Source organism: Clarias gariepinus, chromosome 19, assembly GCF_024256425.1.
Source record: "Clarias gariepinus isolate MV-2021 ecotype Netherlands chromosome 19, CGAR_prim_01v2, whole genome shotgun sequence".
NCBI lineage: Eukaryota > Metazoa > Chordata > Actinopteri > Siluriformes > Clariidae > Clarias > Clarias gariepinus.
The window spans coordinates 16,888,686-16,914,053 of NC_071118.1; the positions used below are offsets into that span (position 1 = coordinate 16,888,686).

The 25,368-nt window shown below is 36.8% G+C and overlaps 1 protein-coding gene across 1 annotated transcript in view; it reads left to right on the forward strand.

The window, feature by feature from the left end:
- Nucleotides 1-25,368, forward strand: part of chm (CHM Rab escort protein) — a 59,308-nt gene that overhangs the window by 7,997 nt on the left and 25,943 nt on the right. The window contains exons 2-9 of the mRNA XM_053478926.1: nucleotides 7,427-7,493; nucleotides 10,338-10,410; nucleotides 10,516-10,646; nucleotides 15,815-16,136; nucleotides 17,192-17,308; nucleotides 19,320-19,440; nucleotides 21,136-21,358; nucleotides 24,790-24,867. Of these exons, the coding sequence (XP_053334901.1) occupies nucleotides 7,427-7,493; nucleotides 10,338-10,410; nucleotides 10,516-10,646; nucleotides 15,815-16,136; nucleotides 17,192-17,308; nucleotides 19,320-19,440; nucleotides 21,136-21,358; nucleotides 24,790-24,867 (1,132 nt within the window). The remainder of the gene's footprint in view (nucleotides 1-7,426; nucleotides 7,494-10,337; nucleotides 10,411-10,515; nucleotides 10,647-15,814; nucleotides 16,137-17,191; nucleotides 17,309-19,319; nucleotides 19,441-21,135; nucleotides 21,359-24,789; nucleotides 24,868-25,368) is intronic.

Consider the following 25,368-nt stretch of genomic DNA (forward strand, 5'->3'; position numbering starts at 1 on the left):
AAAGATTGGACTTTGAAACAATAGAAAAAGGTTCTTCTGTGGACTGATGAGTTCAGATTAACTCTATTCTAGAACGATGGTGCATCAGGGTAAGCAGGAAAGTGCATGAAGCCTCTGGAGCATGTGCAAGAACACACCCTCTGTTGCTGATTGGCTGGAATAGTGTTATGTGGTGCGATCCTCGTCACTTTGTTTCCCATTTAATGAATCACTTTATTTATCACTGTATAGAGGTGGGTGGAGTAGCTAAAATTATACTCAAGTAAGAGTAGCTGTACTTCAAAACAATATTACTCAAGTAGAAGTGAAAAGTAGCCATCCAAAATATTACTCAAATAAGAGTAAATTAGTATTTGGTAAAAAGACTAATAATGTCTGATTTATTTTTTGTTAAATTATAAAGGCAGCCAAACAAAATAATAAAGTACAAATTCTGGCATTTACAAGTAATGAAATAAAATAATAAAATGAGTAAAATAAATGTCTTTACAGAATAGCAAATGAATGAACAAGAAACACAAATTTTCTAATTTCACTTTTTCACAACATAAAGCTTTCAAAACAAATCCCTACTGTAGGTGACATATGTATGGTGAAACAGTGTAAACTATTTCCAGTGTAAGATATACTGTATATTCAGTTGCTCTCCAAATGGCTCAGCACATAGAAAATAACATTAAAACATGTACAAGCGGTCTAACTTTACCAGTAGAACAAATGTAAGAAACTTATATTTTAGCCTATGGCTTATTTGCTAATTATATATGTTAACATTGCAACAATAAATAAAACAGCTAAACTTACCTTTCCTCAGGTTAGAAGTCTGGCTTTTATATGCTGAAATGTCTGTCTATTTTGGCAGACAGAGAAGACACCGTATTATGAAGCTGTTCTTTTGCACTGTGTGTAAGAAAGTTTTTTGTTTGTTATATGAGGCCAGTGGTGTTTCTCCTCTTCTGTTGTAGCATTGGCGACAGATGCCTCTGCCATTTTTCTCTGTCTACCATGGCTGAAGATTTTTTTCCCGCTATGCTGCCAGTTTGTGTGTGGTCATGTGACTACATGTGGTAATTGTTATTGCGGATGATTGGTCAAACAGAGTCATGTGATTATTGTTGCTATATCTGATTGGTGGAACACAGTCACATAGTAGATCCACCGGCTGCATTTCCCTGACAAAAAAAGAATATCTAATGTGTAGAATAAATTGTACGAAAAGTAGCGTCGAGACTCGAGTGAAGCTGAATATAGCGGAGTAAGAATAGTGTTTATTCTTCACAAACAAAAGTAAGCCCGGAAAAAATGGGAGGTTAGGCGTAAAACCTGTGCCATTTTTTTATAAGTTTTTTTTTTTTTTTTTTTTTTTACCATTTTTTTTACCACCATTTATTCTAACTTCATTCCACACAAAAATGACATAAATATATACCTACTTGTACAGCTGTTCCTATTGTTCTATATTTCTTCATATATTCTTTATATATTTTCTCTATTGTGTATTTTTGTTGTAGTTATTTTATTTTAATTTCAATTTTATATTTTATTTTATTCTTTCCTAGTTAAATTTACCTTTTATTTTATTTTTCATTTTTATTCGCTATTCATAGTCTTATTTAAAGGTCACGAGCAGTTGTCTAAGCATTTCACTGCATATCGTACTGTGTATGTGACAAATAAAATTTGAATTTGGTTTAGTGGGTATCATAGTGGGGATTTTTCTGGGTATTCCGCTGTGGCGACCCCTTGTCAGGAGCAGCCGAAAGTTACCTCAAGTAAATGTAACCCATTACTACCCACCTCTGGTGCGACCATAGTTGTTTTGCAATATTCTGCTGAAGGTTCAGTGTCTGTCACACTAATGATTTGTTTATAGAACCAATTTAATTTGAAAGGTGAGTTGCTGTTAATTATTAGCTCATGCGAATAGTGATTAGTTTTCGACTCATATCTCATGTGTAGTTGTATACAAGCTGTTGATGTTACAGGCTAAATGATGGTTGATTTGTTGAATTAAAAAAATTTAACACATGCCACATTGTATGTTTCTACTATGCCTCGGGCAACTGCTGTGTAGAAACACGCATGCTTATAATGCTGATTACTGTGCATCCTTGCCACACGGTTGTGCACGCCTAACCCAAATTTGCTGTACTCTTAACTGCTATATGCCTAGCCAGGTTAAATTAGTACTAATTACACCATAACTTTAAAAGATCCAACTCGATTTAGCTCAATGGGACAGCAGAAGCTTAATATGAAGACCTATTGTAATGTACTTGAATATAATTTTTGAATTCATATATTTCTTCGTTTTACATTTTAATAACGATCAACAATTGAACAAATCGCACAGTATCTAATCTACACAGTATAGTATCACAGTATTTATCTGATTGATAAATCTTGTGCAGTTTAGACTTGAAGTAGTAAAGACAGTGTCCAACTTTAAACTGAATCAAATAGTGTCTACTGTTAATGGAACAAAAATCAAGAGTGTACCCTGGCCATGATTTCAGTCCACAGGATTTTCAGTACAGACAGGTCAATATGCAACTTACTACTTTTGTAGATGTTTAGTGGATATTTTACCACGACTCATTAAAACAGATACATTGAGACCAGTTGTCAGGGGGACGCACCAAGACATCAATGAAAAGATGTTGAATTGATATATTTTTATTGACGTAATGTGTGACTTGTAAATAATGAATGAAAAATGAATTACAAGCTGGAATTTGTATCTGTATATAATTTTTGATTGACAGACTTTGTGGTGAGATAGATATATAATATACACACACACTTTGTGCTTTATAAACAGCTTAATACAGAGGGGATGGGAATCACCAGTCTCCTCCCGATACGATATTATCACGATACCGAAGTGATTTGATTGTACAAGTTTAACGATTTTATTCAATATTACATTTTCTCCAATTTTGTTACAATTTTAATCCTTTAGGACAAAGTTTAATGATTAATTAAATGTACCCAGTTTCTTATAACATTAGTTTTCTTACTTTAAAACCAAGCACATTTAAACAATACCAAATAACTGATTGCACGTGTCAAACCTGGCACACAGTAAACTGGAGTGCTTTTGACACCTTCCACACTACTTAAACACTTAAATGAAACACTGGTTAAGTTTGTGGAAGAGCTTAAAAGGAGGAGATCTGGGCAAGATAGGCAGAGATGAGTGTGTGCTGCAAGCGGAGAAAAGACGAGATGGCAGAGGATGTAGGAAGCCAAGTACTCGACAGACTTAATGTGTCTGCCTGGTATATGCCATTCAAGTTGAAGAGTGCATAGACGTGGAAAGCTGGGTAATTTTACTTGTCTGTGTGTGATACATCTGTACAGATAACCTGCAAGAGGATTTAATTTGTGTTTTAAACCCATCAATGAAAACCTGTGAGGAAATATTTAAGGCCTTGGATGAATACATGTTCAATAAGCTTAGCGGGTTGCTCTGTGTGTACAGTATGTGTGTGCGAGCATGTGTGTATCGATGGTTCAGCAGCAAGGCCTGGTAGTTTATATGGCTTTAGGATGTAAATAAAGTGCAAAAGTTGAGGGGTCACGCATTACATCATTCATTGTGAAATGTTGGCAGGTAAAAAAAAAACCCAGAGCTTAGCCATGCAGGTGAGGAAAGGGTGATGTTAAAGGGAATAATTAGGTTAAAGCACTGGCACTTAACACACGTTTATTTAAGCATCTTTAAAAATCTACTGTTCAGAATGAATACTAGTAATGCATTTAGAAATGAAGGAAGAAGAGGAGACAAGCTAGGCCTTCATGTTCTGACAGTTTTTTTTTAAACACCTCATCGGACTCAGTATTACATTCTTTGTTGCGGCGTAGTAAGGTTTAATCTCTTGCTTGTTTCTTGGACTTTGAGTCTACTTTAATAGTTGTTGTACCTTCACTAATGGGAAGTCTATCAAACCCTGGAATATATGCTGTAGATTCGTGCATTATTTGTTTGATGTTTTTACTTTAAAGGCTGTTTAATTTTAAATGTGCTCCACCTGGTCAATTGTTAGTGTTTTTATTTTTTAAAGTTTATTTATTTATTTATTTTTTTCTATATTGTTTGTAATTTGTTTATTAACTGCGGGGTTAGTATCGTCTTCTCTTGTTATAACATCCTGAACTGTCCATGTAACGATGGGTTGTTTCCATGTGATCTGAAAGCCCCCTGGCAATCACAGGACCAAATCTGTTCCAGCTTGATAGTGCTGCTCTGCACAAACCAAGATTTATGAAGAGCAGTATGGTGTAGCAGTATTTGTGGGCCAAAGGTTTTTCTTTATTTAATAATGATATTGCCAGTAACTGTTTGGGATTTGTGTAATCTCTACTACTACCATGGTTAGGATAGAGCACAGTTATAGATGGATAGACTATTCATTTGTTCTTTAATGCTAATTACAAATATTTCTCTACATATGGCCTTTAGCACAATACTTCATTCATTCGTGCAATGAAGCTAACCTTGTTAACACACATTTTCCAGATAAAAAAGAGGAAGCCCTGACTGGGTGAAATAAGCAGATGGATAGCAGGAACACGAGTAACAGGGCGGAGGAGTGAAGAAACTAGCTTCCCATGCTTCTTTCTGTCCTTCTCTCCTTGTCTTTCAGCTCTGGCTATAAATAACGCTCCAAATGACTTTCAAGGTGCAGAGATAGAATGCATTTTGGAATGTTCTCTGAAAATGAAGAATGATTTATGATTTCGTACAATTCCCGCTGAAAGCATTTCAGGGCTTTGCTCAGTCATCAGAGTCCTGCCGGCCGTGATCTATTATTTATTGCCAAGCATCTCTGTGTGGCACCAGTATTTTATAGCAGGTAATGTTTGTCTTAAGCAAACATAATGGGAGGAAAAATCAATATCAGACAGGAAAAATTACATTAAAGATGGTGGCAAGAGGTTATTTACATTTTTTAAAATGTCTGTAATATTGGTTCAACATTCAGAAGCAGCTCAGTCCATTGCTTTTCTCCTGAGGAGCTTATTCACATGCTGGCTGTTTATATGGGCAAACAAATTAACTTAAGAAATATTTTTCTTTCCTTGATCTGATGTCAGATGTGTTTTAACCGGGTGTTCCCATTAGGGTTGCAATGGAATATCGTGATCAGAAAATCAATAGTTATCATATCAAATTATATATTGTATCATGTGCTTATTAGAGATATTAGAGGCGAATAAAAAAAAAAAAACGGAACAGACAATCCCACCCGCTCATCTTGACCGTGTCTTAGACTCAGTGACTGGCACCACACATACTCATTCAGCAAAGAGACATGAATCTGATACCACAAATTAGTTATGTTTATCCATTTTCGAGAACACCAATTATCTGTGCAGATCAGAGTATGGGTCCCATTCGTAACCTAAATCCCTAATGATAAAACATGGATGCTCGAAATGTGCTGTCGAAATAGTTTTCCACGTCCCCTTGTAGGACTGTGCAGTTAATTGCATTTCAAGGATTATGAAAACAAGATAATCAAGATCAGAGAATGATTGTGCCGCATTCCAGTCCACAATAACGTTTTTGTTTTTTTATTTATCCAGCGCATCCATTTGCTTTACAGTGATGTGCTCTCCCTATAAGCCTGAACTCACTCACGTGTGTTCAGTTTAGCCAAATATTCTACACAGTTCTACATCAGCATTCTGTTATACAATCGGGCAGTTTAATTACCACAGAAGAAAAGCCACAAGAGCAAATTGGCGATTTTTTTAGCTTAGCAGTGTGATAGGATGTGCTAGCATTTAGTTTTATGAAATCTTTCAGTTCGGCATTTCAAAAGAGACTCGTCAACATAAAAGGTAAATTCAGTTCAGTTGTTTGGAAGGTTGAAAAAGAACAAGAAGAAATGCTGGTCTAAATTTGTTACACAATTGTGTCCGCACCACAAAATGGTCTCTGAACCAACAATAAAGGAGCAAAAAACAGGCAAAAGAATAGCCATCTTTTTCCCACTGTTTTACAGTCATCGATTAAGGCTCCCTTTTTAAATGCACCGCCTACGGATTTAGCTCTCTGAGACATAAAGAAATAACACATGACATCATATTTTTTCCTAGCAAAGGGTTTCAAGAAACTTTAGATAAGTGTTGCACGATACTTAAAGGATCTGCTGCTAAAGACTGTGTGCTACAGTAGGTACTGTACCAGCCCAATGTTAGTCATGTTAGTCAACAGGTGTTTTTGTTGTAGGTTCAATAGACCCATTTACTAACAGCCCTGCCCCCTCATCTGTCTGTTCTGTTAGATGAGACTACAGACTACAGACTATACTTTCCTACTGACAGTCGGACATGTTGAAAATCAGTAGTCGATTAATTATTAATAATTGATGAGAAACTGACAATAAAATGTATCTGATTAAGTCTTATTTAAACAGTTCCTACAACACAATCCAGTGTTTCCCATACCATGACTTATTTGTGGCGGTCCTTTACAATATAACAAGTGACTGGCGCATATTAATGTAACTTTTATTATTTAAAATGGGCATCAATTTGTTCAGTTGTGTGCAGCACGTTGTTTCACTAAGGCTCTCTTTCACACACAAATACACAAACCTGTCTTACTTAACATTTGGCTTATAAATGAATAATTTATTTGGTCAAAGTAGCACAAGATATTTTTGATGGGACTGGAAAAATTAAAGAAACGGACCTTAAATGTACATCAGCTAGAACAGCTAAGTTCAGGCTTGGCCACAGATAAATATTTACAAATTAAAATTTTACTCATATTAATGCATGTTTTATCATCTGAGTGTAAGAGTTTCCATACTTTATAAGGGGTTGTACTTTTAAGTGTTTTGCATTTCAAATTGTATCAGTATTACAGAATGCCAGAATTGTATTTATTTGAGTAGGAATACTATACACTTTTATTATAGTGAAATTAAAATATGTTGTACACTTTCAATTAAAAAGAATTCTATTTTTTGGTAAGATTTGTCTAAAATCATTGGTCATGGTAGAATATTGTAATATCATCGTTAGCCATGTGAGCCTAATCAGTTTTATGATAAGAAACTGCAGGTTTGGTGTGAGTATTTGATGGTCTGTAAGTTGTGTATGAGCAAATTGTCATTGAGAATAATTTATTTAATAAGAATGTTAAATATTATTTTCATTGTGACGTACCAAAGGTCTTTTAAATTACTTATTCACTCATAGTAGAAATAAATAAAGGCATTAATAATTTTTCTTACTCTTTAAACAATATTCTGGCCATGTCTCTAACAGTCACATGCAGTTGTGAATGCTTTGGCCGGTTGGCAACATAAGGCAAAGTTCAAATTAAACATTTCATTTTGTAATTTGTCAGAAAGGAGAGTGAGCTTGAGACTCAGTGACAATGCATGCTATCTTTATTTAATTTCAGGCCTTACTGAATCTGTCATTGCTGCTGCATGCTCACGGGTAGGACAGAGAGTTCTACACTTAGACCGGTAAGTCAGACTCTTTAAAACTATGTGCAGTCTGAAGTTTACTCACGCTCACCATGAATATGTTGGGCTTTAGCTGATTTCTTTAACCTGTCCTTTTTCTGGGGGGAGAACAAACAGGGTCAAATAATATCCATACACCCAACATACAGTACATCTTTAATAGAGAATAGTCCCAAGAATTTGGAACACAGCTGGGCTGTCACCTTGCATCTCTAGGTTCCAGGTTTGATTCCCACCTTCCATCTGTGTGCATGAAGTTTGCTTCTCAGGCAAAAGACATAAAGATTAGGCTAATTGGCTTTCCCAAATTGTTTGTTGTAGTGTGTTTGTGTGCCATTTGATGCATTTGCACCCCGTCCAGGGTGTCTAGCTTGTGCCCTAAGTCTCCTGGGGTAGGCTGAGACAGTGAGTGAGTGTGTGATTACCACAGCTTCAAAATTAGAGGGTCAAATAGTACCCCTTTACCCATTTAAATTTTAGATTTTGTAGAAATTGTAAAAAATGACAAATAATAGCAAATAATATCCATACACCCACTTAAATGGTACATTTTGTAAAAAAAAAAAAAAACACTTTTTAAATTTTCAAGTCCAGGGTATCTCCTGTCAGTGATGATGATTGACTCCAGTTGGTAGCTTTTCTGTGCAACATAAAAATCGTTTGCTTGAAAGCTTTCAGTGGGTTGACAAACACACAGTTCAAAGGGGGCTCAGGGCAGATGTGAGAAAGTTAGATTTACACATGTCAGGAATGCCTCTAGAGACGATGTATAAGCAACTGATGATTCCAAAGTCAGTTCAAACAAGTTTTATTTAAGTAACAGTAAGGTGTAGTCATAGTCCAAGGTTTAGAAGGAGAGTCAAACAGTTTGTCACCTACTGTTCAAACGGTCAGGAACAACCCACGAACCTGCCATGAACGGGAAGCAGTTGGAACATCAGTGTCACTGTCTGTTGTCAAGCAAAGTTTATATCAGTACAGAATGAACGGCTGGCATTCAAGAAAAAAAAGCCCTTGCACCAAAATTGACACCTTCAACTAAAGTTTGCAGCTGTCTTGACATCTACTAGCCTATTAGGAAAGTTCTGACCAGAAGTGTGCTTTAAGGAGTAAACTTGAGGCATTCAGACCCAAGAACACTACACCAATAGGGCTGTTTTGCTACCAGTAGAAATCGGTGGCTGCATATATAGGACATTAGTCAATGCAGACTAGGACGTGTTTAGTTGCAGTTGTACAGAGCTCCCCCTATGATGTGCCCAATGCAATGAAGGAGGCAAAACGTTATGTCCAATATTGTTTAATTTCACCGGGGGAGCTCTGGCCGCTCAGTCCATGACTCCTTAAGATCTCTGGGAGTGTACTATGGTGTCTTGTACCAGGATGTTTGCAGCAGGTTCTTTTTGTGCTGTGGGCTGTCTGCATGGATCAGATTTGTTTGTCTGGTGCATCCCAAAGGTATGCAACTGAATTAGAATCCCGGGGGATTTGGAGGCTGCGTCAGCGGCTTTGGGCCTTTTGCCTGCTGGGCCTGTGCAGCCTTTCTTACCCATGGAACAAATATAAGACTTGGGTTCCCGAGATCCTGCCAGCAGTTTACTAGTGTATAGTTTATAATTAATTACTTCATGTGCGAATTTTATGTGGTGTTATGATGAATCAGTGTATATTAAAAACACCAGTCGTGTTAGTAAAAAGTTGAAGGTTGTTGAATTGGAATACAGTACATGTTCTTGGAGGTCCTTACAGAGTTTTCTGTTTTCTTCAGAATACAAGTAGGCAGGGTCTACAAAAGCTTATTTAGCCAACACAGATATAGAATTAGTGAAAAAAAAAAAAACTGTGTGCTTTGTAGACAACAAAATAAGTTTATACAAACCCTGTGTTTTGAACTGTTGGGTGCATCTTTTCTATGTAACCCAAGGATGATGTACGTCTTGGAGTCTTGGAGTTTGTCGCTGGTTAGGACAGCTCTGAATAGACTGGAGGCTGATGGTATTTGTTGCAACCACTGTGATCTCATTGGCATTTCCTGCCAATAAATAACCTGTGTATGAGGAGACTACTGTATAGGATGGCCCACTATACCGAAAGTCAGACAGGTCCTTTATAGTCCTTGGAAAACCTTAGCATGAAAAGCAGATTCTACATAGCTGATTATAGAATGTGTCAGCTACAAACAGAGAGCTGTATCTTTAAAATATGATATTGATTTTTGTTTGTTCTGTGACCGGTGGCATCCAAGTCAATGTGTACTAACAAATATGGTTGTCTATTTTAGTCGTTCCCAACCCTTCTCCTGGAGGACTCCCTACCCTGCATATTTTAGCATTAGCAGTTTTAACTAATCAGCTAATTAACAGCCATTTTTGAATAGTTATGTGTGTGGTGCAGCAGGAAAATGTCCTCCAGGCAAGTCCTCCAGGAGTAGAGTTAGGAACCACTGGTTTATTAGAAACTATGTTTCTTATAATAAGGAACTGAACATATGTTATTCATAGTATATTGTAGGTGTTACTCGTAATAGTATTATAATGGAGGAACTCTTTTTATTATATCATTTGTTTAGTTTTGTCTCCCAGGCTGAGATGTAAGAGTTAAGTATAAAATCATGTCATGAGAAACTTTCAAATATTACATGAAGGTAATGTAGTGTAGACACAAGTGGGATGTTTTTACAATGTACATGTAAAACCATTTTTTACAAACCAGTTTTACCAGTCATGGTAAAAGTCCTGCCCTGCTGAAATACTTTAATCATTACAGAATTTTATTGGTTTCTATGCATGAACATTTTTAATACATATCAAAACTAAACAAAAAAATGTATTTGATGCATTACAGGAGAAACTACTATGGGGGAAACTGGGCCAGCTTTACGTTCAATGGCCTGCTGTCATGGATTGATGAGTACAAGGTTTTTATTCCTTACTTCTAGAGAGACATTGTGCTCAAGTAGTTTTGATGTTTCAGGTTATGTTTTGATATGCAGCTGATGATGTTTTGGTTTGTTGATCTTTAGGCACAGCAAGAAACTCCAAGCACCAAGTCAGAACAGGGGTGGAACGATCAAATCACGGAAGAAGAGGAGGTGGTTTTTCTCAGCTCTGTAGACTCTTCCATCTCCAATCTGGAAGTATTCTCTTATGCCAGGTATTGTTTTTTCAATCAAACTCTCATTTTTTTTTTGTCTCGTCCTGACTTTATTTTCTTCAGCCTTTGGCATATGACCAAAATAGTGTTTTTTGAAATATCAGTATACTGTATTATTTCCAATATCTCATAAATGTGTCTGGGCATATACTCATATAAGTTGAAATTAACTACAAGAACCTGATTGTTTCTCTTTCTTTTTGACTACAGTACTCTGTACTGGGGCATAAGTGGGAATAGTGTTGTAATGCCTCTTTGTGCTCTACCCCCAAATGCAGTATTTGATTATGCCAGACATGATTCCCTCCTGCCTTATAAACATAAGCACATCATCATCTAGTCAGTCTAGATAAACATGTCTTTACTCGTATGGAGGGTGGGTTGATTTGATGCCTCACTCATGCACCCATGAAATAAACGTGGTTGTGTACAGTAAATAGCACCATAGTCATAGTGTTTTATGTAGGTGAAGCACATGCTAAGCTTGACACTGGTATAACCCAATCAGAGTGGTAAAAGCTTTTTTTTATCTGGATATTGGAGTCAAGAGGATCTGGCACTACCCCTTAAGTGAAACCAGCTTTATATAAAAGGAAGGGGCAAAAACAAAAGTAAGTCAATACACATAGAGCCCCATATTAAAATACCTAACAGAAATACAACAAATTTTAAGCTTTAAACTGCTGTTTGTATGGGTGATGTCATAGAGGGTGTGTCCAGTTTTTATACAGTTAAGCAGTTCGTTAATGTAGAGCATTTGCTAGGTATAAAATGTAGACGTTGCACAAAATGGACCAACCTTTCAGCCTTGGTGTCCAAGACCATGGGACTGCTCCAATTGCTGTAGGATCACTTGATTATACCCATGTCAACCCTTAAATTCATCTTAACTCTGTGAGGTCTTGTCAATTGGGTGGAGGTGAAAATTTCCTTCACATCCTACATGGGAACACAAGTAAGGCTTTTGCGACCTCTCGTACTGCAAATAAAAAGGGTTTGAGCCACTCATCCCTATTTAAATTTTTAATCGTGAATAAAATTTAAGGTTTGATTAAACTATTCGACCAGCCCATTTATTTACGAAATGGTAACACTGGTAAAATCGGTGTAATCCCTAATTATTACTGTAAAATAAATACCTGGTCTGTCGGGATTTCTTTTAGGAACTTGACTTGAAAAATAACTGGCACGAGTGCCTTCACAATGCTGAATGAGGCACTAATTCTGTGTATTTTGTTGCAGATTCTGCTGAAATTTACATCAGAGCAGTGTGTACTTCATTCTGGTGTCCTAACAATGTCTATACTAAATCTTTTAAAGGGGACCTTCCTTAATGGAAGAGGGTTGGGCTAGCTGAACACAAGCCTTGTTTGCTTTGAGGCTTACTTAAAACTAGCATTGTTCTTTAAACTTAATCCATCTATCCATTTAGAAAGCGTGGAGGGCAATGGTGTTAACATTATGTTTATTCCCATTTTATGACTATGGTGGGACCCCCAGGTCAACATTCACGCACACATTCATGAACACCAATTAGCCTAATCTGCATGGCTTTGGACAGTGGGAGGAAACCGGAGTACTCTGAGGAATCCCACCAAGCAAAGGGAGAACATGAAAACTCTATGCACACATACCCCAGACGAGAATCGAACCCAGGCCCTGGAGGTGCAAGGCGACAGTGCTAAGCACTAAGCCATCGTGCTGTCTATATCTTAATGGAAAAAGCTAAATAAAACTCTGTTGCTACATAAAACATAACGCTGCCTTAATGAGCCTTGGAGTTTAATTTTTTTCAATAGATTTATAACATTTAAAATGATAAATGAAGCTCAATAATAACAGTGTTTGTGTGATCTATGCAAATGCTTTGCATGAAAATGTCATGAAAGAAAAGCTGTAAGTTATAATGGAACAAAATTTTTCATGGCTAAGCTTTAAAAAGCTGCCTAAATACAATGTGCTGTATGACTCTATGTAATACACATATTTATAAACAATGTAATGTTTCAGTTTAACATTCACAGGCCATCAGCATTGTAATTTACCAAAAACTGAAAGTGTTTGAGTCTTTCAGTTCTTAAAGACATGGGGAAAGTTCTAGCTTCGGCTTGCTTAAACATGGGAGTATGAATGCTAGCTTGTATTATTATTATTTTAACCTTGACATTAGCTGCGATTGTCAGGTCTAGGATGGAATCAGCATTGATTTCCATTTTTCCAGAACACAGTGCAGACAGCAAACATGGGCACAATGGACTCCAATTAAAAGCTTACAGTACATTCTTGTGTTCACATTATTACTGACTGTGCATTTTAAATGTACCACACACACATGCTCACACACACAAAATGAGGACTTTCAAACCACATTTAGATTTTAGCATGTTTGATCTGTGTTTAAGCTAGTTCATTACAAAGCATTTAGTTTCTATTTACTGATTCTAGATTTTGCCTTGCTCAATTAATGCCGTTTGTTTATCACCCGAGCTTGCTGAAATTCTGTGTTTACTTCAGGTGTATGCTGCGATTGCTTGAGTAATGAAGTTGACCTGCACTTTTGTTCACTGTTTTGTGTCTTACGGCAATTAGGAGAAGCATGGCCCTTTTAAAATGCATGTGGCCTCTCCTGATTCAAGATAATGAAGAACCTTCTTTTTCAGAGGAGAATCTGTGGGCTTGATTAAGTTTTAAATGTTTTTCACCTCATGTAATATAAGCAGTATTTTATGATGAATGAGCTTCTTTATTATGCAGAGTCAGGGCTTTATGCTTACTTATGTAAGTGGTAGCACTTGTGCTAACAAGCTACAAAGTTCAGTACTGCAAATGAAAGTTTTATAGCACACAGAGGAGATTTTAAAAACATGTTTTATTATTCATAAATAAATTATCACATTTTTTTTGCTTTATACAGTCTTATATGAGAGTTTAGAAAAGAATAGAAAAACTGATTGCCATGTCAGCATTTGTCTGTTTACTTTTACTGTTTTCAGAATCTATGTGCACCTTCTGCATCTGCGTCTTGCAGGACCAGAGGCACGGTGAACCTCTGGTCCTTGTGTATTATTTTATAAAAGGTTCTCCTTTTTTTTTTTTTTAGCTTTTTTTTCTTTTTTTTTTGTTGTATAGCATGTTATGTCGCGGCACAGTGGTTGTGTGGTTAGCACTGTCGTCTTGCACCTCCAGGGTCCGGGTTCAATTTCCGGCCAGGCTCGATTCTCATCTCTGTGTGCAGGGAGGGATTGGTGGATTTCTTCCGGGTAATCCAGTTTCCTCCCACAGGATTATTTTTATCTCTTAAACCCTTGTTTTTTATTTTTTATATTTAGTTAAAAAATAGGCCAGACTGCCAGCTTGATAGTAGCCATAACTGGTGACTTGCTAAATCCTGAGGTTTACTTGTCGTGCTTGCTGTTTTTTGGGCTTGTTTTTAGCTTGTTGAGATAACATTTAGAGCTGAAACACACATTTTCAGACAATGCAGAAATTCCTGAGGGAGTTAAAGGTATTCAATGTTTCGTACAGGACTTTTGTTTGACTGTGGTGTGTAGACCTTAGACCCTGGAGAAGTGTATTGGACCCTCCACCCAGAAGAACATTTTGTTTATTTAAAAAGTTAAATAGATAAATCTGGTGCACATTAATGACAGAATTAAGAGGCTAAATGCATTTGTAGACAAATTTTAAATAACCTGTTTGTTTTACTATTGACCATCACTAGCTATCAAAGCTAGGATCCTGATTGAAGCTGTTTCTTCCTTATCTGGTGGCAGATTACTTACATTATACATCACTGTACATTGTTTTCCTAACATGTACCCTACAATAATTTTATATACAATACAAATACAAAATTTTCTGACTGACTGGCTTTGCTAAAGCAGTGGTGCAAAACAAGCATTAAACATGAAAAGCATAAAATATTGAGATAGGCTGTGTTACTGCTACACTACTAGCATGACATCGGCATGTTGTGACCCTGGGGATAAAGCACACATCGGATCTGTGGTTGTGCTGGATATTGTTCTCAATATGTCTTTGATGGGGCTTGGCCTTACATGAAATGTTTTCTTTGGAGCCCAGCATAGTCTAGTAGCAATACAGACAGAATAGTCATGAGCGGATGAGTGTTTTCTGGTGAGATAAGGTGATGCTGAACTTGGCTCGCTGTGAACAATTTGGCTAATCTACCAGTTTTGCTTGACATCTGAAAGATGTTTAGCCTGACTAGATGGCGTTGTGATGAAGGCAGTGGGGGTTCCTGCCTTTGTAAAGTACACTTCACATCTGCCAGTCAGACCTCTCTAGCATCAGAGCATATTGCTTCTGCTTCTTGTAAGATAACTTTTTTTATTAATTATTAATATAGTAGATGCTTATGCACTGAATAATCTCTATAAAATGGCCCAATGGCTAGCTAAAATGTAGTAATAAATATTAGAAATAGATAATTTTAAAAATTAGGTACCAATTTTATATTTGTCAGTGTGAAATTACTGTAGAGTATGAATCACCAGATGTAGCCAATACTCTACCACCTACATTTTCTCTGATATAGATAAAAGTAGCACGGGAGTGCTGTTGCCTTTGGAGTTAACGCTTGTTACATTCTCTATGCCTATGAGATTCTCATGCAGGGGGCAGGCGCAGCTGCAGCCTCTCAACTCACTCATGCGCTCTCTCTCTCTCTCTCTCTCTCTCTCTCTCTCTGGAATCACAGGCAGTATACAGACACTATAGATAGGCAGACATTGCTAGTGGATAAATAATTTCTTATGTACAGGCTGAACTTAAAAAATTTTTAATTACAAATAAACAATAGAAAATGTCTCATTTTCAACTTGGAGGTACAAAGCTAATACGCTCTAAGTGAAGTTTTTTTTTCAAGATAAAGTCTGGGTCTCTAATGATTAAAGTTGATATTCTATTTTATTGCTTATCATTTTCAGACGCACTATTGCAGCTTTTTAATTATTCAAAAATTACACATACCTATAACAGGCAGGGGGATCAGTGGGTTAAGACTCTAAGTTACAGATGGGCGGTTTAAGGCCAGCTCCAACAAGTTGCTGGCCCTTGTTCAAGGTCCTTAACCCTGTCTGCTCCAAGGGTGATGAATTATGGCTGTCCCAGGATTCTGATCCTTCTGATTGTTTTGTTTCCTGTAGCGAAGAGTCTGAGGACGAGGAGCAACTGAAGGTTCCTGTGGAAACTATCTTGCTCAAAGCAGCTGAGGAGATAGATAACTGCCAAACAGAAACTCAAGATGTGGATTCTTTCAGTGCTTGTGCACAAGATGATGCTGATACAAAGAATCTCGGTGTGAATGAGCAAATGTATAAGAGCCAGGAACCCTGCCAATTAGAGGAAGGCAAAAAAGATGAGCAGCCAATAGGAAGCCAAGAGCAAGCAGTAGAAGTGAAAAAGAAAATAACATATGCAAAGCTACTGAAGGAGGGGCGCAGATTTAACATCGATCTTGTATCTAAGGTGAGTGTCTGAATAGTGTCTCACACTCTGTAGGGTGAAATACTACATATTTACATAAAGTTTCAAATGTCAGATTATGCACCTTACATTGGCTTTAAATATTATTTTAGTTCATGTGGTTCAATTAAAATGTTTCTAGTATAGTACAAAATGCATAATTAATAATTTGAGAAGAACCACTCTGTAAAGCCTTCTTCAGCAAATCCCAAAGACTTTTTAGTTGGGTTAAAGTCGAGACCTTGTGGTGAAAAATGATTTCTCATGCTCCCAGAACCACACTTTTACAATTTGAGCCCAGTAAATTTTGGTATTGTTGCCCTGGATAATCAGGGAAGAAAAATTCTTTGATGTGATAACCTGGTACCATTCAGTAGATTTAAGTAATCAGCTGTTCATGTTATTGCCACATAATGTTGCTGACCCTAAACCTAATAAACTGATTAACGCCACCTCCAGAGGCTTATACTGTAAAGTGGTCACTATTTCTTCTTTTACTTATGCACACGTCTCTTTGGAATTGGGTTAATCTGCACTAATTCATACCTATTTGACACCCATCTTTATTTACACCTATCTCTCCCATCACCAGCCAGGGAGGGCAAAAGCTTTCACATGATTCTTTAAAGCACATGACGTCAACTGACCACACCTTTTCTAGCTGATCGTGCCACATCAAGGGTAATGTAGCACAATCAGAAAAAACAACAATTGCCCCTTCCGCATGCCTGAGCTCACACTTACTCATGATTGGCAAGTGTTGCTGTCATTGTTAGTGTCGAGAACATATGCCACTTTGAAAGAGTACGCATGGCATACTCTTGGACTCTTGGCCTGTGTTGGTTCCTTTAGATTTAATCTCTTGATGATGGGTCAAATACCTTTCTATTGTTCTAGTCTGCTGTAGTTAGGCTTGGCAGTAATACCATCAGGATATAAACCACACGCACCTTCGCTTGCACACACTCACGTAAGCACACACGCACACAGACACGCGCACACTTATTGTGTGTATTGTAGCGATTATCTAATACTTACTATCTAATACTATATTACAGTTGTTGTATTCCCGTGGCTTACTGGTGGACCTTCTCATCAAGTCCAATGTCAGTCGTTATGCTGAGTTCAAGAACATCAGTTGCATCCTGACCTGTCATAATGGCAAAGTAGAGCAGGTAAGCTAAAAACTACATGCACAACCAATGCTTAAGATGGATTTTTTTAAGGTTAATTACAGATACTTTAAATTTAAAGGTGGTTTGTATGTGGGTGGAATGTTTTGTAAAAAGAGCTTTGCCTGTTGCCTAATGCAGAAAGTTGCTTGTTGACATCGGTACATATATTTGTTCTGGTGAAAGACAATTAGCATATTAATATCTGCCCAATATTGTATAATTTCCCTTGTGCTGCCAAAACAGCCCAGACTTGTCAAGGCTAAACTCCACTAGATCTCTGAAGGTGTGCTGTGGTATCTGGCACCAGAATTTGGCAGCAGATCTAGATCTGTAGTGTCTTGTAAGATTCCATAGATGGTTGATTAAATTGAGATCTGAGAAATTAAGACAGAGTCATCACTTTGAACTCTTTTATCTTTCTTAAACCATAAATGGACAATGTTTACAGTATGGCAGGATGCATTATGCTGCTAAGAGGCCACTTCCATTAGGAAATACTGTTGCCATGAAGTGATGTACCTGCTCACCAACAATGTTTAGGTAGGAGATGCGATGTAACATCCACATGAATGACAAGACCCCATGTTTCCCAGCAGAACATTGCCAAATTTTGGAAATCTACATTTTGGCCCTTCTTCAGGATCCTTACATTTTCCCCATTTTTTCCTTCATTCAACACTTGCACATTCATTACTTGCTGCCTTGACAAGTGCCACTGTAAGGAGAAAATCAATATTATTCTCTTTACATGTCAAAGGATTAAATGCTATGGTTAATCAGTGTAGACTAAATCTAAAGCTATGTTTTAAGCATTTAAACATTATTGCCACCTTTTTTACTTTTGAATACTTAGCTAAATTAAAGTTTAAAATAATAAATCTATAAAAAAATAATGTTGAATGAAATAAAAAAAAGAATAAGATTAGACCGCTTAAAAAAAAAAAAAAAAAAAATTCAGTATGAATGGACACTAGTGGTCCAGCAATATCACCAGATATTTAACATCTGTACGAGGTGTTTTCAAGTCAAACTGAGACTTTTGATTGTGCAAAATTACAGAACACAGTTATGAGAGTAAAAATTATTTTTTTATATAATACCCTGTCTATATGCACTTATCTCCTTATCATTAGTAATTTGATACCGTTAGGGTAGAAATATTTCTCGCATACTGGAGCTTTCATTGGACTGCCTGTAAAAAAAGTAAAAGATAACTTTATTTCTCTATACAATCCCCTGCTACACTATTACATTTATCCCAGCATTTCACTAGTGCTTGGATACCATTGAGGTAGAAAGTTTTCTCAGTTCACCGAAGCCATGATTGGACTGTCTGTATCACGTCTGAAATGCCATCCTCCCTGGAAGTCCTTTAATGGCCTTTCCTTTATTAAAAAAACAAACAAAACGACCTGGTTTGTTTATCAAAGGCGTTTTGTTTTTGCAGGACATTGTGTGACCTTATACTGCCCGCTGTGCCATTTACAGGAGTTTGTCTTAGTGTGCTTTGCAATATCCCTTGTACTGTTCTTGCTCCAATCCATTTCAACATGTTGGAGCCATTGAAGGAGTTCCAGGGAGTCCTGAAACATTCTACCTTGATGGTATTCAAGCGTAATAGTGTAGCAGGGGATTTTATAGAGAAATAAAGTTAACTTTTACTCTCAGCAATCAGTAGTCTTAGTTTGACTTAACACCCCTCATATAAATAACTATTTCTGCTTGATGTCAAATTTTATTTCTATTGTTGGTAGAGATGTTTTGTAAAGAAATGTAAAATTATTAATGCAAGAAGTTTATCTATTTACAGTATGTGACCTTTGCTGAGTCTCTCACTCTCCTTGCCTTATTTCTCTTTTCACTCTCTCCTTCTCTTTCTATTCCCTCTCACTCACCCTTTTTTTACGGATAATTTTTCACTCTGCTTTGTATGTTTTATGGATTCTCATTGCCTCTGTCTTCTCCCCAAACAACTCCACCCCCTTCCACCCCTGGTCCAAATCTCCTTAAGGTCCCGTGTTCGCGTGCAGACGTATTTGGCAGTAAGCAGCTGACAGTGGTGGAAAAGCGTATGCTGATGAAATTCCTTACTTTTTGCCTGGACTTTGAGCAACACCAAGAGGAATTTCAAGGTATGACTGTCATTTCTGTTACTCAATTAATCTGTCTGTCTGTCTGTCTGTCTGTGAGGCTGAGTACGAAAAAGTGAAAAAAAAATCTGAAGAGATATACAGTATTATTATTATTTAGTGAATCTGTCAGCAATGTACAGAATATATTTTTTTTTACAATATATCTTTTATAATTTTTGTTTTTCTATCATGATTGATCAATAAAAAAAAAGTCTTCTACCTTTAAGTTCAAATAGTCAAAAAAACAGGGGCACTAGGTACTTACATATTTTATGTAAACCTTTGACCCATTAAAATATATTAAATAATAGCTGAAATAAATCTTTTAACTGTTATTTTTTAATTAAATGTAAAGAAAATTAAGTATATTCCCTAGTAGAGAAACACAGGAGGTTGTGTGAATTGGGATTGAATACTCAGGCATATGTTAACTTTAGGTTCAATTGTAAACCTGTCTGTATCAATGCACCTCATCAACGGGACTTCAGTGGACACTGCTGTCAGAGCCAGGATGTTTAATTAAATGAATTAAAACACCCATATTCAAGAATTTAGCAGCATTAAATAAATGCTGTTCAACCTTGGATTGTGAGCATCATTCGTTCAGAAGCATGCTTATAATTCAAAGCATTTGTACATTAAAATGAATAAAGAAAACTAAGGTGATTTGTTCCACAACAACAAAAATGTTCATATAACAATTGTAAATATGAAATATAAAGTAAAAATATAACAAATCAACCTGCACTTTACCTTTTGAAAAAAATTATGGCTGTTGTAAGACGAGAGAAGGAGGAGGGGGCCCACTGTGTAGAACAGTGGTAGCTCAGTGGTTAAGGCATTGGGCTACGGTTCGGAAGGTCCCAGGTTCAAACCCCACAACCACCAAGTTGCCACTGTTGGGCCCTTGAGCAAGGCCCTTAACACTCAACTGCTCAGAAGTATAATGAGATAAAAAAAATAATAATTTAAGTCGCTCTGGATAAGAGCGTCTGCCAAATGGCTAAATGTAGGACAATTTTCTCTCTCTCACTCAATCACACACACACACACTCTAACGGAATTACTGCTCTCTGACAGTGTGTCTCTGTCGGCAAACTGGAATCTTACTAGTAACACTTGCTTTTGCCTCCTTTTGAGGATTTTTGAGGACTGCAATGTTTGAGGATTGCATTGCCGTTAGAATTGTCTCCCACACTGCTACAGCCTTTTAAACATTTTTTCTTCCTGGAGGCCATGGTTGTAGTACAGTTACTAAAGAACAGTCACTACTCTTAGACATTAAATTAAAAAAAATTGGTGATGTAGTAAACAGTACATGTGCGTACAGATGTTGACTACACAAGTGACTCACGCACTGAGACTGAGCATGGGAGACAATCACCCACAATTCCACAGAGAGAAGAACCATTGGCTCAGTTGTGATCACGTGACACTCAGCAGACAAAGTGCGTGTGTACTGTTCGTATTTCAAGGCCTCGCTCATTTATTAAGTTAAAATTTTATTTGAAAAATTTGCTCGACCAAGTTACTCGCAATCCAAGGTTTCACTGTATGTAGTATTTTTCTTTAATGCATGTCTGTTTTAAATTAGTGCATTTAGACTTTATGAGGAATTTATATTTGATAATCCTAAATTTAAAGCTTAACTAGGTAAAAGGCGAGTTATAAAAAAATTCTAATCTGTTTATCCAGGTTTTTCAGAGATGCCATTTTTGGAGTTTCTCAAACATAAGAACCTAACAGAGAATCTACAGCATTTCATTTTGTACTCCATTGCCATGGTGAGCCAAGATGCTCCAACCAACAGTGGCCTGAAGGCTATGCAGCACTTCTTGTGTTGTCTTGGTCGCTATGGAAATACACCCTTCCTGTTCCCCCTTTATGGCCTAGGTGAAATCCCACAGTGCTTTTGCAGGTGAGACACTCTCTGCACCTTTGAGATAAGTCTGACTTCTAAGTTGAACATGGCCCAGAGATTTTTATGATGACTACTCTTTTTTTCTTCTTTTTTCCTTTCTTCTGTCCTATGCTGTTAAATTATTTTAAATGCTTAAAAATTCCTTTATGATGAAATTAACTAATTCATAAATCAGACAGCATTTAATACTTAAACAGTATGCAATTTTGAATACACACACAGAGCACTAAGCAGAAGTAAATGTCCATGTCTTTGCAGTATATTGGGTGGCTGCTTTTAGCACTATGGGTCTTTGGAGAGCGGTAGTGTGAAATTGGTAGTTTAGATGGAGGGGAACTTCAAGGTGATTCAGCAGAGGGGACAGATTCCTGTCAGTTTGAACAGGAGCAGGAGGACTCTGGCCCAAAGAAAAGAGCAAACAAAAGACAATATTTTAATTAAAATTTTTGCTCAGTAAATTTGGCCTAACATTAATTTAAGGTTTTTAATATTTTTGTACGTTTATTTATTTAATTAGTTAAATTTATTTTCATTTAAATAAACAAATATGCATAATAACTGGATTTAATTTTTGGCAGTTTATCTAAAAGTGGGTAGTTGAGTTGTTTGACATTTGGAAGACCTGTTACACTGGTGTCGGTTGCCCGTTGTTTCTGTTATGTAGGTTGGCCAGGAGAAATAAATATTCAACTCCGCAGGAACACTTATACTTATCTTGGATGCTCAGACTTTAACACACAAGCTCGTTTATACTCGTTTGAGTATAAACAGACGTATGTTCAAATTTAACAGTAAAACATTAATGAAAAAAAAAAACCAGTAATGAATATTTATGGAGAGTTTTGGGAAAGCTCATGGTCTGGCTCATGGTGACGGTTATACAGTTTCCACAAACTGTACCTGTGCATTTGCACCAATGATGCATACAGTAAGGGCCCAAGTTTACTATGTGAAAAATCAGACCAGATTGTTGGACAGTTACTAGCCCAGTGATTTAAAACTCACATAAGAGATGAAAAGAAAACCTTATCAAACATCTTACACAGAAAATCCCTTTAAATTTAGTCTGCCTGCCCAGACATTTTTCCAACACAGTCCGAATAATAGCAATCCAGTTTGGGCAGAAAAACAGCCCAATATGGTTATACTGGCAGGTCAAAGAAGAGAAGGTGGAGTTATCCATCACATTGATAACTGCTTGCACATGATGGATGGACAGACGATGGCATGAACTCAATAAAGCTCCCTCTCTCTCAGGTTATTCACAGATCAGTGAACAGCCACCGCTAATAAAGTGATGAAATATTTTGTCATCCTTGCGTGCATTATCCTTCAAATTTTGACAGCGTTTCCTTTTTTGTTTCTAAATAACCTCTTGCACACTTGCCTTTTTGCCAGATTAATGGAAAAGGGAATATATTAATTAAAGGCAATAATTGTCTTTCCAGTGTCAGCAAAGAATGTAATCTTCGTTGATGGTGTTTGATGAGAGTAGTCTTGTCCTTTGTTTTTTATGAACCATCAAGCACTACCTCTCTAATTTAGTGAATAGTGCCACACCTTACCTAGATTTTAATAATATTAACAAACCTGACAGGGGAGCAGTAATTCTGTTGGTTTAGTTTCGTCTTTAGTGCCAATGTAATTTATTGCTGATCCTGACATGATACTGCAAATACTGCATTTGACAACATTTGTCTAGACCAAGAAGCATTATCACAATCTAATTTTGTAACACAATGACAAGACTGAAATAAAAGAATATACCTTATATTTATATATAGAAAAACAACTAACTGCATCTTTTTTTCCCCTATTTTTAAGGGATACCAAATAAATCTGGTGTTATTCTTTTACTTTTACACTTTGCCTTATCAATTTACAAACTACTATTTGTCTTGTCTAATAGCCCATGGGTCTACCAAGCCATTATCTGTTTTAAAAAATCAATCCTATTAAATTCCTATGGATTAAAAAAAGGCGACCACCATCTTTACAAGGCTCCATTCAATTTATTTTGGGCTCGTGTATAATGTTGCTGAAGAGCCCTGCGGCTTATTTGTGCAGCCTGTTACATTACCTTTTAATTACAGAAATAACTAGTTGGAGGCAGTTGTTTAGTGGAGTTATGTGAGAAGGGGGAGGGTGTAGATGAAGAGAAGTGGGGAGCTGTCAAAGATTTATTTTGGATGTGACCTTCTCCACACTTGCTGCAGCTGTAATCAGTGGAATTAATAGCATAATCAAATTATACACAAACTCATAAATCATCTGTGAGTGTGCTGTCAATGTGTCTAGCTATTAATGGCCCTCATTGTTTTGCTCGCATATTAAAAAAAAATCACATCTTCTGATCCCACCTTGATAAGGCCTGAAATACCATTTAGAGGCTATAAAGGATGGGGGCCAGTGTGAGGGTACTGGATTTTAACAACTGATAATTTAGCCTTATGATGGCAAGTGATTTTGCAGGGCAAGTGCTGGGACACTAGGGGATGGCGCGGGGGGTTTGGGGGGGGGGATTGGGGGGGTTGGTGCTGGCAGCATTATCACAGCTGGAAGCAGCTGGCAGATTCCCCTTGGTCATCCTTAGGTCCATCATCATGACTGACATTAGGCTGTTAATTAGAGTAATATCAGCTTAAACATCTGTCAATTCAGTTTAATTTCAGCAATGAGACTCCCTCTCTACTTCTGTGGTTATCTGTGGAGGACATGAGATGCCCAGATGATAGCTGACATATGTGCTGTCTACCTTTAGATTAATTTGTTGGGACAGGGCTATTTTCATCTGTTTTTGGATTGTATTCTCTGCATTTTTTGAATACCCTCTCTTTGTGGTTATAAAATGGAACTTCCAAAGCCTGTTTCGTCCATTTATATACAATTCGTTTTACACATACTGAGTTAACTAGCAGAGAAGCAGAGAAGTGACTATAGTGACATTTTTATGTATCTGCCACTAGGTGGTAGAGGCAATATGTTCTGGATCATCCATCCATCCATCTTTCTGTTTATAATTCAGTAGTCTGTGGTTGAATCTTTTAATGATTTATATTAAATTATCACTGATGAATTCATTACATTTTGGAATTGAATTTGGAATTGGAATATATTTAAATATTGGATAGCTTTTATTTAACAACTTGTATCCAGTTTAATATACGGAGTTGTTACAAGCAAGATTTTAATATTGTTATTTGAGGCATAATAATTACTTACAAGAAGAGACATTAACATTTGAGACTGTTGGCATCGTGTACGTGTTGTGTTCTGTTACTTAGTAAACCTTTACAAAAGACTTAGAAATGTACTCTTAAAATATGATTGTCATGAATATTTTACATTGTAATTATGGATTTTTTAATTTTTACTTCAAAAACAGTTTGTGTTTATATTTTTAAAAATGTGTGTTTCTCATTTTACAGAATGTGTGCTGTTTTTGGAGGCATTTATTGTTTGAGGCATTCTGTACAGTGTCTGGTTGTGGACAAGGAGTCGGGCAAGTAAGTACTTCCTCAGAGATCCAGTAGGTACACTGCCTATGTTCCGATGCATATTTCAAAATAATATGAAAACATATATTTTTTTAAATCTGTATTTTTAGAAATTATAAAAAACAGCATACCGTGTTTGACTTACGATGGACCCCAGCATTAAAAGCTAAGAAAAGTAAGCACAGAGTTAAGAAAAAGTGCAGGAGAGTGAATGCGATGGGAAGGGAAGGGTTAAAATGATAGATATAGAATTAATTAATTTTCAGGGAGAAAGCAGTGTGCAGCCCCCTGAAGCATCTGACTTCAGAAGACAAATCACAAGCCCTGCCACTTGGGCCAGCAATGAGCGATGCAGATGTTTTTTTGAGGCCTTACCTCCACTAATTGATTTTCATCTAAAGACAAAACACCCTCTATTGGTGCCTCTTACAAAACTGAGAGTCTTCTTTGATTAATCTGTACTTATAATGTGCATCAAGCTTCAACAAAAATGCTTTTAATAAGGGTCAA